The sequence below is a fragment of the Ambystoma mexicanum genome, chromosome 10 (assembly GCF_040938575.1).
Source record: "Ambystoma mexicanum isolate Mex_15411 chromosome 10, UKY_AmexF1_1, whole genome shotgun sequence".
NCBI classification, from domain to species: Eukaryota; Metazoa; Chordata; class Amphibia; order Caudata; family Ambystomatidae; genus Ambystoma; species Ambystoma mexicanum.
The window spans coordinates 1,271,306,082-1,271,320,538 of record NC_090932.1 but is presented as its reverse complement, the minus strand read 5'-3'; the positions used below and the strand labels follow the sequence as shown (position 1 = coordinate 1,271,320,538).

The 14,457-nt window shown below is 44.4% G+C and overlaps 1 protein-coding gene across 2 annotated transcripts in view; it reads left to right on the top strand.

Annotated features, from left to right (window-relative positions):
- Positions 1–14,457, top strand: part of DTX1 (deltex E3 ubiquitin ligase 1) — a 593,706-nt gene that overhangs the window by 249,065 nt on the left and 330,184 nt on the right. For both annotated transcript variants that reach the window (XM_069619247.1, XM_069619248.1), the window contains one exon: positions 8,090–8,771. In XM_069619247.1, coding sequence (XP_069475348.1) covers positions 8,090–8,771 — 682 coding nt within the window. The remainder of the gene's footprint in view (positions 1–8,089; positions 8,772–14,457) is intronic.

Here is a 14,457-nt window from a genome sequence, read left to right as displayed (position 1 = left end):
GTGAAACCTGTGCCAATGTTGCATAGATGGGTGTTTAAACTGAAATGCAATGTGCAATGGTTAACAAGGTTACGTCTTCTTTCGGTGGGGGCTAACTAGCTGGCTTGACCTTAAGTCCCACGCTGGACTCCATCATGCTTTGTGGACCTATTTGTATTGTAGTTGGGCATTTCTCTTAGACTACGGTTTGGCGTTTTAGGCTGCTGAATCAAAGAGTCCGGTTTTTAATGAGTTCCTGAAGGCCAGGTGTTCCTCTATTGTACATATTTCTTTGAGGAGTGAGTTAAAGACTTTCGTTGTGATGTATGAAGAAGCTGATCCACCATATTTCATTTTTCCGATTATTGGTTGGTTTCCAGATGTGTCATCACTAGATCCCAGGGTTCTTTCCACCCAAAAGATGCAGACTTTTTCATACAGGAACTAGGCTTCTTGGCCATGAATGTCTCTGTGGATGGTGCAGAGTGTTTTGAAATGGATTCCTTTCTTGACAGGGAGCCAGTGTAGGGATCTTAGTGTTGATGGCATATGCTCTCCCTTACAGAGTCTGTGAAGTAGACTTGCTGCATCACTTGCAGTTTTTGGGTATGGTTGTATGCCATTCCAAGGTAGATGCTCTTGGTGTAGTCTATACTTGACATGATGAGAGAGGTGATAGAAAGGATTCTGTGTGGGAAGGTGGGGAAGGGCAGTATAATGATGATTGTGCGTGGATGGAAGTCACTACTGCATTAGATTAGGGCTCTGGAGTTAGGTTGTTATTCATCAGAAGGCCGAGATGTGTGACTACTTTGGATGCTTCCGCTCTGTTTCCCATTCCAGGTGGCCATGGAATGCGCTGATGAATGGAGAGGTCATTGCGCGTGATTATAATTTCGGTTTTGTCTGGGCTGAGTTTGAGGCTGTTGCTGCTCATCCATCCATTGATTTGTATGGGGAGGTAGGAAGATGCCAAATCTACAAAGGGCCCATACACAAGGTATGAAGCACAAGAGGACGCAATGGAAATCAAATTGCAACCCTACAAAGACCACTCAAACCTACTTGAGCGGCAGAACGGGTCTTCCAGCTACTTAGATACCTTATATCAGGTTTTATATGGTGCCACAAACGAGGACCAATGAGAGCTTCAGAGCATTTCGTGCTACAACTCAAAGCTGGAAAAAGATTAACATAAGTCTGGGGCATGTTCCAATTTGATGTCTGTATTCGCGGGCAGGCAGCAGACCGTGGTTTTCATTCTGGATGACACTGCTGCCTTGCTCACCTGGCCCTCGGCGAGGGGTTGTGTATGAGGCAATGGTTGGTGCCGTTTCATTGCTGGGCTCTTTCTTTCTTTGCAAGGACCTCATGAGAAGCCAGAGGTTTACTTTTTGAGCTGGAGAGAGTTAGTATTTATTATGGAGAAGAGCTCTTTGGCACTCAAGTTCCATGCAAGTGCGTAACACTGGGCAGATCTGCTGCTACCTTCCATCAGGGCTCCAGTCCTAAAATAGTGGGGTGGGGGCTTTTAACATGCAATTGGAAGTGACAGCAAGGAACTGAACATATCCTAAAGTGAAATATGCAAATGTCATTCAATGTGCCTGTCCAATTGAAGAAAGATCAGGAACAAATTAGCATTTGACAAGATAACAGTTTTTTGTATAACAGTGCTGGTTAAGTATACATGGTGTGCACCTTTTATCTCTAAGAATCTTTAACAAAGTATGTCCTACACGAATCGTTAACAAAGTATGTCCTGTGTAGCAGACTGTCAATATGAGGCATTTACAGCCTCCCGATGAACGTTTTGTGTGGTGTTGTCGCTAGGTATTTTCCCTCACAGCGCAGTGACCTGAGTTAGAATCCTAGCCTCGGGTTTCTGGGTGATATTTCTGCTTTATAGATGGCGTGCGTCAAAAAGATCAATTTATTTCAGCCGTTTGCATGCAGCCTCTAAAAGTGGAAATTGCACACTATTGGGGGAATACCCCTTAACCCCGCTCAGGAAGCGGTACCTCTGGCAACCCCCACAACAGACACACTGGCCCATGCACAAAGACATGCATACACACTCACATTTACCCGCTCCACCTTGCCTCCCACATGCCACAAACATTCCCCCTCTTTCCCCACCGACACATGCAGACACTCACTCACACTCTCACACACCAAAAACACTTATCTCGGGCACCCGCGTCGCTCCTCTTTTGGCCCAGCCGCACCTGTCAGCCCCTGCGTGCCCTCGGGTGCGTCGCAGGGGCTGACAGTTCGATTTGGAAAGACCGCTCAGAGCGGTCTCCGAGCAGTCTTTCTAAATACATTTTTTTCCTTCGTTTTTTTTAAAAACGAAAAATTCACCTCATACGTACCTCGGCACTGTTTACTAGCAGTGGAGCAGCAAAACATATATTTTTTTTAATTTCTTGAAAGCACACTGGGGGACAGCATCCGTTCCCTGGGAAAAGTGGACAGACGCCATACTCCCGCGTGTTCCATCGACTCGTGCCTAGCCTTCCATGCAAGATGTCAAAGGTTTGGGGAGATAATCAATGTGTCTAATACATGAACAGATTTCATCTTAACAGGGTGGTGAGACCCAATGGCAGCCCCCACTAGAGTTAATCATCCAACCGTGACTCCTCTGTGTAGATTTCCTCCCTCCCCCAGACCCTGCCCCCTGGGACCAGATATCCCCCCCATCCCCCCGAAGGAATATAGCACTCCCAGGTTTCCTGGAATCGAATGTTGGCCAGGCCTGAAACAGTCTCTGTCTCTACGTGGTTTAGCGGTTCTGAAATAATGATCCTAATTAGTAAAGGTCCTATGTCATTTCATCGATGGGTGAAATTTCGATGGTTTTTTTTTCAGAGTATTTTTTGCCGAAAAAACGAATCAAAATTAGTTTTCTTTTATTTTTTGGAGGGTTCCCCTCCCAAGCCCCATCCCCTTTTGTTTTTTACCTATTCCCGACCATCCCCAGCTTTTATATATACTTTTCCAACCCCCCACCCACCTATATGTTCAATGAGTTTTTTCGCTAAAATGTACTGGGTGGGGGGACCATCGAAATGTCACTCATCAATGAAAGAACGCTATACCAGTAAAAGGACTGTATTGGTCCCCTTCTTCGGGGGAACATGACATCTTTTGTATATATGAATTTACCTTAATTTGCATAGCACGAACCTGACAATTTGTGACTGCTTCAAAGCACTTTTAGACACTGTAAACATACAGTTTTGCAAAAATGATGAAATACAAAGAACATAGCACAGAGGGTGTGCAATATTCGTCCAGGTATCGACGGGACCCTGAGCTGAGCACCTGCATCGTGGTGCAGATTGTGATAAATATTCATCGATGATGTAAGATACGGCAGAAACGATATGCTCATCTGGTAACAGTGCAACATTGGATCCACACTACCTGAGCACCTCCCTAGGGTCTGAAACCTGTGGCTCTCCAGATTTTTGGACTTCGATGGCCATGATGCATTACCATTGACGCTGCTGGCTAGGATTGATGGGAGTTGTAGTGCAAAACATCTGGAGAGACTCCACCTGCAGACACCTGCTCTATAATGTCGTGTGGCAGCATGGAAAGGCCATGTGAGGTGCATTTTTTCAAAGGGTCTGGGTCGTAGAAAGTGCAGACACTCTTAGTAAATTCTAAAGTATCATGGAGCAGTATGGACAGTGCCGGCACTGAGTAGACTCCAGCATAGTCCTGCATCTGCCAGTCGAAGAGTTCTCTCTTATAGAGTCAGCCTCCAAAGCTAAAATGGCATATTCCCCTAATATTTCCCTCCTTATAGGGTACTATGTCGACGTCAGCGATAAGGTTGGTGAAATGAATAGGCAGTGCGTCAGTCTTATTCTTCCCCATGAAATCCTCTCGTTTTGCATTCGCTTAGCTTCTCTTGAGGTTCCTGCACGTCGATGCAGAGAGCCATCTTGAACTGGCGATCTCCACTCAGTAATGCGTGACCAGGAGCTTTTTCCAATGTTCCTTGAAGCTGTTAACTCTTTTTCGCAAGCTAGCCCGTTCTTTGCTTGTGCAGTTATCTACCGGACAGAGTCCATCCTAAAGTGCTAACGTTCCTAACATTATCTGGAAGGCAAGCCTTTGGGGACCGCAGCATATGAACAAGGCTCATTAGATCAAAGCACGGGCAAGTCCCAGTCTCCATCTCGCAGGATCTCCTTCCCCGGTTAGAAACATAAAGGGCTTCATTACAGGTACAGTGGAGTGGTAAAAACAGCAGTAATGCGACAATATTTCAGTTACTGCTGCAGTACCACTGCATTACTGTCCCGCCATGCTATAGGTGGTGAGGTGGAGGATTTTCATCCAGCAAAATGGGCTGCATTACCACTGCATTACCATCCCACCATACTATAGGTGGTAAGGTGGAGGATTTTCATCCAGCAAAATGGGCCGCATTACCGTCCTGCCATACTATAGGTGGTAAGGTGGAGGATTTTCATCCAGCAAAATGGGCTGCATTACCGTCCCTCCATACTTTAGGTGGTAAGGTGGAGGATTTTCATCCAGAAAAATGGGCTGCATTACCACTGCATTACCGTCCCACCATACTATAGGTGGTAAGGTAGGAGGATTTTCATCCAGCAAAATGGGCTGCATTACCACCGCATTACCGTCCCGCCATACTATAGGTGGTAAGGTGGAAGATTTATTATCCTCTACCTTACAGCCATAAAAACTGCAAAATCGGCTGAATTACTGCCAATGGTAATTCTGCTGAAATCCAGGTGGAGTCATATGGGCTCCAAACATGGGGACTTACGCCCCCCCACCACCGTGGTCAATCCGCGGGACAAAGTGGCAGTAATGGTAATTCTGTTTGGTGATACCGCCAAGCTTGTAATGAGGCCCAAAGTCTTATAAAGCATGGAAGAAGCACAGACCTCCCCTCTAAAAGAACTCCTATGAATCTTTCTCATGTTGTATGTCCTGCAGAAAGCCCTTGAAGCTACTAGTCGTCAGATCATCTATGTCTTAGTAAACATGTCCAAGTGAGGAGCTATCTTAGATTCCTTCCACTTAGTCTACTTGGTCACACAAGTCACCCTTTTCCTCTACAGGTTTGGTGTCAATCAGTTCTAGTTGCTGCTAAGTGTTCTGATTTCCACACTTCTGTCACTTGGCAGGTAATGGCTGTTCACCTGGGCTATTTTCTGAGCCTGCCCTGTCCATCTTGCCGCTGTTGATACTAGGTGTTTTATGGCCATATTTGAGCTCACTGTTCCATGAAAGTTTATGTCCACCATTTCCCACACAGGGAACGTTCTAGGCATGTCCTGCCCTTCTTTCACATCTTAGTACTAGGTAATCCTGGTATGACTGGCCTACAGGGATGCAGTCCATGTAGTCATAATCTGCAAACCTCGCTTGCACTCTTGAGTGGTGTTCATAAGGTACTCTGCATGCATCTTCATTCAAAACTGTACCGTATCAGGTGCTTCCAGTACATGTCTCATTACAGAGTTGGCTCACATGTATGACAGAGCAAAGGGACATAGAGTCAAAGGCTACCCCTCTCTTCAGCGCAGGGGAGGAGCAGAAGAACCTACAGCAGGCTAGCTGTAATTATAGAGTAGCTATTTGTTCACACAAACAAAGTAGGAGTGATAATGGTAAAACAAATTGTATTCACATTATAAATATATCTTAAAAAGCAAAGACCAAGATAATAGTCATACACTGTGCAAAACCAAAGCAAATAATTCCATATAAAGTGTGGTTAGTAGCACATCAGGTGACAATTTATGTACTAGCAGAACATTAGCAGTACATATCTACTGTCACCCCATTTTCTCTGCTCACATGTCTGACATCCATGCTCCTAACAAAGCTGGGGGTGCAGCCTAGTTCCTGGACCTCAAAAAGGCAAGCTTGAAGGCCTCTGCTTAGCCTAGCTTGTGACTAAAGCAGATATAGCAGTCTTATATGTTCAGATACTACAGTTGATCTTAGCCAAAAGGCAGAGAAGATATTACAGCCATTTCAGTCGGATGCTGTTCGAATGAGTATATGGTTGCAAACACTTTAATGTTAGAGTGAATGTTGTGAAAAAGTAAATTAATACAGAGCCCAGTATGCAATTAGTGATTCAAGCATATGATCCTTTTATCAAAAATATATTTGTGAAATATAAAGATCAGCCATCATTTTTATGTTCCCAAAATGCTCTATGGTTTTATGCAAAGCAGCCATGAACTTTTATTTGTGCTTTATGTCCCCTTCCCCTTTTTCACATGAGTATTTTGAGAGCACAATGCTAAATTGAAATGATAACCTTTTATTTCAAATGGGTATCCACTAAGTACCATTTTTGATTGGGTAATAACAATGTATGTAAAAATATGTTCCATGTAAAGCGCTTTGGATAAAAGCACTATATAACTGACAAGTTATTATTATGGATTTTAATAATGTGGATTGCTCAATAAGATAAGCGTAAAGTTCTTATTATGTTTACAATGTATGATAGAAGGTATCAATGAAAATGAACATTGGTACATTTTAAAAAGAAACATCTTACAGTGTTAGCCCAATTAAACAATTTCATTTTTTAATAGCTTCTTTTGATAATATATACCATTTTGGCTCTGAAAATGTCGTTTCTTCCTGGAAATGGTCTCTTTCCTCTCTGAACACCAGGGCAATTGTAAATGTTGTGCACTGGCCACTGATTGGTTGGTGGTGCTGCTAAACCCACACATGCATTACTGTTCACTAAGGCATATAATAGGCAAACAAAGAAAATAGGAAATGCAGTTGTAAATGCTGCAGCCTCGTCATCTGGAGTCTTTCCATGTCTGTCAGACCCCCAGCATTGCTTGCAGAGCCTATTTGCTTCCCCATTACTTCCTTCTGTATAAATAATGCAACCTAGGTGTTATTATGACATTCATGCAGGACACAACCAATGACAAGGGATGACCACAAATGCCCAGAAAATCCCCACCTCGGGAGTGACTGTCAGTATTACTCCCATTCTATTACTTTTAACCATCCAAAATGACAGCACTGCCCCACATTAAAACAAACTGTGTTTTTTGTCTGGTCGCAATGCTGCCAGACACATTTGCCGTAATGGGTTTTGGGAATGCTCAATGGTAAATGAAAAACAAAGGGATGGGGCAATAGTACTGCATGATCTTGTATTTCGCTGTTGTTGTAACTCACCATTTCTTTATATGATAGTTTTTATTTTTTTGTATTTTGCTTCTCATATTTTGAAGATGCTGCAATAGTGTTCGGATGGTTAGAATACCACATGGCAACCAAATATCCCAGCACAAGATTACAGCACTTTCTAAAAAATGTTATTAAAAAACGAATCCAAGATGGCTACCATCACATCTGACAGACTGATCCAAGATGGCTGCTAGCATTTCGCAGACTAATCCAAGACCGGCTTTCTCAGAAATACTGAATCAAGATGCCTTCGAAATGGGTGGCAACTTGTTGGCAGCATTTTATCAAACAGTTTACATACCACAACATCACACACATTGTATTATTACGACTGAAAAGTATACACTGACGAAACAAAACAGAAGGAATCATTTCAGCTCTATTACACGTTGTCAGAAATCCAAATTTCCCACACACCATCGAAAGCTGCTCTTGCTACAGCATCACAGAGACTGGTGTAGATTGTTATTGTTAAATAAGAAACGGTAAGAGACTGAGGCTAATCAGCTTCTCTCATGAGGAGCTAGCCAAACACACAGCACTGACTGGGGCAGGCTTATTGGGACAATACAGTATGGATAAAGAAATAGACTTATTCTCTTTCCCTAAGTTTGTAATGTAGACTATGCACACAGCTTCCTATGTGCATTACCTCTAATTGGTCAATTGCATTCAAAGAAAAACAAGGTTTTGACTTTTTGTTAAAAATCTGCTGGATGAGATACAAAAAATGTGGGTGATCCAAAGCATGAAACTGATTAATTGTAAAGCGAAATTTAGATTTATACCACAAATGTGTGGGTCTGATGCAAACAAGCTTTACAAAAATAATTGTTGAATGCTAAAACTTATGGCTCGCTCTTTCTTTTTTTTCCCCAAGGGACGATGCGCCCTGTAAGGAGAAACTTCTATGATCCATCCTCCGCTCCCGGGAAAGGGATTGTCTGGGAATGGGAGAACGACAATGGCTCCTGGACACCGTATGACATGGACATCTGCATCACCATCCAGAATGCCTACGAGAAGCAGCACCCCTGGCTTGACTTATCCACGTTGGGCTTCTGCTACCTGATCTACTTTAACAGCATGTCCCAGGTGAACCGCCAGACGCAGCGGAAGCGCCGCCTCCGGCGACGCATGGACCTCGCTTACCCGCTTACCATGGGTTCAATTCCCAAATCACAGTCGTGGCCTGTGGGCACCAGCTCTGGACAGCCTTGCTCCTGCCAGCAGTGCCTGCTTGTGAACAGTACAAGGGCCGCCTCCAATGCCATTTTGGCATCGCAGAGAAGGAAAGTGTATTCTGGCAATGGCACTGGGACCCTGACTGTACGGCAGAGCAACACATTTAGTGGAACGGCACTGTGGTCAAGCGCCAGTGCACCTACTGGAGGAACAACCAAGATGGAACAAGTGCGTACACCGAGTAGCACACAAGTGAACACCTTCTCCCGGAGTCAGAGTGCCCCGGCCGGCACGCAGCTTCCAGGACAGAACAATCTTAACCGTCCGGGGACTCGGCGGCCAGCTATTCTGAACACCCGGGCAGCCATTCCACCAGGGTAAGGCCTTGTCCACATTTGAGACTTGTCATAGCACCATGTTACTGGCACACTGCTGTCCTGTTTGCACATGCACTGAGGGGAGTGTGTTATTGAATTGCCTTGTTGATTGTTTTTTATCAGCACGAATTTCAACATTTGTCAGATTTCCAAGTATGCGAGAAGATGTCTTTGCTGTCCCTTCCTAGAGGGCTTTCTTGTGTGTACAGTCGGTAGATCTACTAATTAGCTGTCCCTTTACCCCTTTTCATCATTTCATAATTCCTTCTTCCTGTTTTTTTTTCTATTCTCTGAATCATTTTATTTTAGTTACAGAAAAATGATAGAGAATACGGATAAAGAAATATAACTTAAAGCAAGCATAGCTAGTTTCAAGAAACCACCTATAAAATACAGAAACAATTGTGAAGCTAGTACATTAATAAATATAATATATATTTAAATACATTCATCGATTTAGAATAAGTACATTTTGAAAACAGAACATAATCAAACCCCACTGTATAGCCAAGATATTATTTCTAATATTAAGATTTAAACTAAAGATCTCTAAAGTGCAAATGCACGCAAATGTACAAACATCTGTTGACAAAATCCCTCTTAGAAAAATGCAAAGCAGCATGAAAATATATAAATATATCAACCTTTGTTTGATCTTCTATTGGATATATAAAAGATCATTAAGCGAGTTGGTACAGATATAAATCCCTATTTCAACATGAAATAGACAGACAAATAGATATTAAAATGTTTCCAGGTATGAAATATATTATATGTGATATTTAGCTATTAGACCAGCAATCTCTAAAAGGTAAAATGCATGCATAAATACACACATCAGACAGTAACCCCATTAAAAAACACATATTGTCATGCAGGTGCTAGATTCAAATTTAAAGCTGTCCCCAATGCACGGATACCTAAATATTTAAAGAATTCCATATATCAAAGTGTGCAAACATTTAAATAATGTATTCTCTTTCAATCAATTCGCCCTATTGATATGTATTTCACTTTATGGTATCTGTAGGTATATGTTTTCAAATTATACAGCAAGCAATAAGTCAATTTAATATATATGTCTGAATCAACGGGGTCGATCAAGATCCCACAATTACACAGCTAAATCAAATTGGCTTATGACATTTTGCGATCAATAAACAAAATGAATTGACAACGCGTGTTCCACACTACATGGACTCGATATTCTCACAACATGTGCTTCCTCAGGATCTCCCCAGAAACAATGAGATGTATCTCATTGACATCATTCCTTAATTCTCTTTTACCAGTTTGATTTGGTCAGTATTTTGTGCAAATCCCTTTGGGCCTGATTCATGAAATCATCTCCATGGAAAATAGGGTACTTGCGCGTGCAACTGTGCGCAAATCCGCCTTTGATGATTCATGGAATCGAATGCGCAGTACTTTTCCTGGGCTTACGGTGAGTTTGCGCTGGCTCAGCACGTCTGTGCTAGCAGTTGAAGGCCTTGTGCGAGACTCCACGCAAAGCATGGGCATGGCTTGCGCAGAAGGCTGGGAAGGGGGCACACCCACTATTGCACGAGACGTATACATGGATTTGATTGTGCAACCTCTCAGCTGGGAAATGGCCACACAAGTCCTTCAGATGATCTGACACCCAAAGGCAGGCGTAAATATACTTGCACATAGGATATGCAGCGCAGAGGTGGGGTTGCATGTCGAATTTTGGGGTGCGTGTACTCAACCGGGTTTCCAAGGTAGCTTAGAGGTGCGCGTAAGCAGTCTAGCGGGGTGCAGGAATGGTTTACGGGTGTTTGCAAGCAGATCTTCCAAGTTTAGACTGAGTTCCAATTTTATATACGCAGGTTGTCGGGGTGCCGCTAACAGTTACGGGGGACCCTGCACAGGGTCCCTGAGATGCAGGTTTGCTTGCAGGTGACACCACAAACTGTTTGAAGGGTGCGTGCATTCACGCCCGGGGGAGTACGCAAAGGTAGCTGAACTGGCAGTTTTTGCTTTCCTTGTGGGAGTGTCATGGGCGTTCCGGCCACATTTGCGAATACGGTTACTTTGCGCAAACAATTCCATGAATACGCGGTGTACACATTTTTTCTTCTGCGCACAGGCTTGCGCAGTGTCCTTCTCTGCACGCGGTCATTGCAGGATTTCTACACACATTTCCATGAATCAGGCTCTTTTTGAATAGTATGTGTAAGAGGAAATCCTCAATGTGATTAGTTATTGGATTTTTTCCGTCCAATTTCCTTCTTCTGAAGCACGAGAAACATCAAACACGAGCCAATTGCACTGCTTGCGAGATAAAACAGAAAACTGTAGAGTAATTAATTACATACAATAATAAGGGAAAGTGAAAAAATATGTTTTTCCAATAACTAATCACATTGAAGATTTCCGCTGACACAAAGGGTGCTGGCTTCAAATTGGCCGGCTAAACACAATGTCATGACATATTAGTGAACCTAGCCAATGCAATGTCAGCTTCTCAGTGCTGCAAGTCATTGGTTCATCCATGCCAGTCTTGCATCGCCTCCAAGGCTGTGGTGTCACTTCCAACTTTCATTTCTACAGTTAATAACACTGCCATGCAATGGTTCCTAGAAAGATAGAATGCTGGTGTCATGTTCCTCCAGAATATGATCATGCCAGTGTATTTACTTATGAGAAAATGTCCCCATTTCAGTTTCACGCCCCACCTCCTCCAGAAAATGTACCCACCCGTTCCAAATTGCTTCTTGAAAAATCCTATGGCAGCTCCACCTTTCCCAGTGCTTAATTTGTAAAAAAAGAAGTGCCAGTGCCCAAAAATATTGGCCCCGTAATGCCAGGCGCGGCGCCGCCCTCAGCACGGGCGCGCCGGCTGTGCCAGTTCAGTGCTAGACCTACCTACATTGGCCCACCACCAGCCCATCACACTGCTGCTGCTCCATGTCACAAGTTTGGCACTGCAGCAACTGCTGGCACAGACTAGTAGTAAATACGCAACTAAGACATGCTCCTCCTGTAACTGCGCCTCAATGCCCCCGGGCTGTGTGAGCGCTTTAAACATGCAAATAAATAAAAAAATCATTCTGTTTCAGTCACTGTTGACCTGCATTTGTCTCTACCCCTTCTGCCCCATCTGGCAGTCTGTTAAAGTACACCAAGTATTGTTAATCGGTTACCTCCAGGAAGAGCACCCTCCCTCAGCCTGTTCTTCAGTCACCTCATCCAGGTGTTTTGTGTAATCAATTTACTCACAAGCCCTTATCAGTCATCACATCTCATAATTGCATCCCCCTTCACCCTTCCTTCAAGCATGAGCATGGTGTTGTATAACTTGGAAAAAGTCATTTCTGCAAGACATTGTTGTGAAATCAACAGCCTGTGCTACTTCTGCTTTAGGGCCTCTTTCCACCTTAATACATATTAAAAAACTAAATATGTTTTGTCACCCAATATTCAGAAGCCAGAGGGTGGTGCATATTCGGATATCTCCTTCCCACTGACATGTTCTTGACATACTTCACTAAACTGCAGGGTGTAACAGACACCCGCCTCCCTATCTGAGGATTCCTATCTGAGGATTGCATGTGCTCTCATTCGGAGTACATATTTCGGAGCGTATTGTACCCAGGTTAAGGGGCCACATATGGTGTATAAACCACACATCAGGATAGAAAACATGCGCTGGAATTATGTAAAAAAATGACAGCAAAAGACGGTTGAGAATTATACACAAATACTCAACTAGTGCTTTTATTTATGACAACAGATTAGTGGGCATGTGCACCATGTTTATCCCCGTCTAGTTTCCATGTGTGTATCTTTAAGCCTGAAATGGCATTTCAGAAGTTCGTCTTTGCGTGGGCTTTTCTTGCGAAGTGCAGCCGGTTCGGTTTCGGCCCAATACTTGCACCGTTCCAGGTCCCCTCGCTGAAACTCGTTTGTGAACTAATGAAGCCGATAACATTAAAAGGAAGAATGGAAACACCCAGGCAAACATTCACAGTTCATGTTTTGATTAGATGAATGCTATCCAGGGTCGTACTGGGGCATACAATTGTCTCGAGTTGGGCTCAGCACCAATGAAAAGGTGGCCAAAGTTGCAAACAACAATTCATTCCTTTTGTGATAGACACTAGTGGGACGACGCTGCCGCCCATGCCCCGGTCCTGGGCCTTGTCATGCCTTGCCCCAAACACTTAGGCTACCTTCCGTGGGGCCAACACCGCCACGGCCATGCTGAGCCTGATGATGACAAAAATAGGTGCGCAGTGGCCCCAAAGATTTTAAAAGAAAAAATGTTTATTTGGGCAGATGGGGCCCATCACTTTCGAAGTGATGGGCCACAGCCGCCACTCAAAATAAGTTATTTCTTTTAAAACCTACCTTCCGTGGAGCGGGGCCCCGGCCACCGGCCCCACGGAAGGTCAGGTTTTCAAAGAAAAAGGTAACAAAACATACTTTTGGGCACAATCTACGGGCCCGGCCGCCCGCGGCAGAGTCATCCGACTCAGTCTGTGGCAGCCGTCAGCCCCTGGTCACAGAAATTGGCATGGGCCTAGCACTGACTGCAGTCAGCAGCACACTGCACACAGGTAACACAGACAGAAGCCCGGGCACATGCTGCACCGCACGCAACAACAAGTGACTTACCTGCTTTGCCGGCTGGGACTTGGTCTCCTGTCGGGGCCTCAGGGTGGGGCGCGGGGGGGGCAGGTGCGCACACTGGCACCCGCACAAATGAAAAAGCAGGCAGAGGGGGCCCCAGGAAGCAACTAGGCCGCACCACGCAGTGCAGCAGGGCAGGCTCTCTCTCTCACAAGTCAGGACCAATGATGACACGCCTCGACACCTTCACTTCACAGTAACTCGTGAAATGAAGGTGGCGCCGCGCTGCCTCCTGTGGCAACAACAACACGTCACCATGTAATTTCACTGGTTCAGAAGAACAGCCAATGAAAACTGCACATTCTGTGTTACTATACAGAATGTATCAAATACTGCATTATAACAACAGAATGGTAGTTTTCATTGGCTGTTTGTAACAGTTTGTTATTCATTGCTATTGCTGGCCCCTCCTGGGCCAAGCCAGCCATGGCCTGAAACCTGCAAGCACGAGAGAGATCGAGATCAGAATGACAAATCCCAATGATTTATAATTGAAGCAAAGCGAATTGGAAGAACAAACAAAGCAATGGCACGTATGAGTTCTGGTGCCCAAAAAAGAGTGCCGGTGTTGGGCACTGGCAACCACCCCCACAAATTAAGCACTGACCTTTCCCCCTCAAATGTCCACGTGCAGATACACCTGCAGGTCAATCCATATGCTAAGTAGAGCCAGTAGCTGGCTGCACCCCTTCCAACAACACACATACCTTCTCTCGCACCAGTATACACACACGGTGTGTGTGTGCACTCTAACACCACACACTGCACTCAAACACACACTAACACAAATACAAATCGATACAGGCTGCCATAGTTTGCCGTCTGTCGCAGCTGCTTTTCTCCCTGTTCTGGTCCTTGCTACTTTGTCACATGTAAGCACAGGCCAGAGTGAAGGCTCACACTGTGCTGAATGGGATTCCCTACCAGGCAGTGCTGCCATTCCCAGCAGAAGAATCACTTGTGACTGAGTGGCTACTTTCACCCTGCCATCTCACTTCTTGTGTCCTTCCGACATGGTCCAATTAGCGAG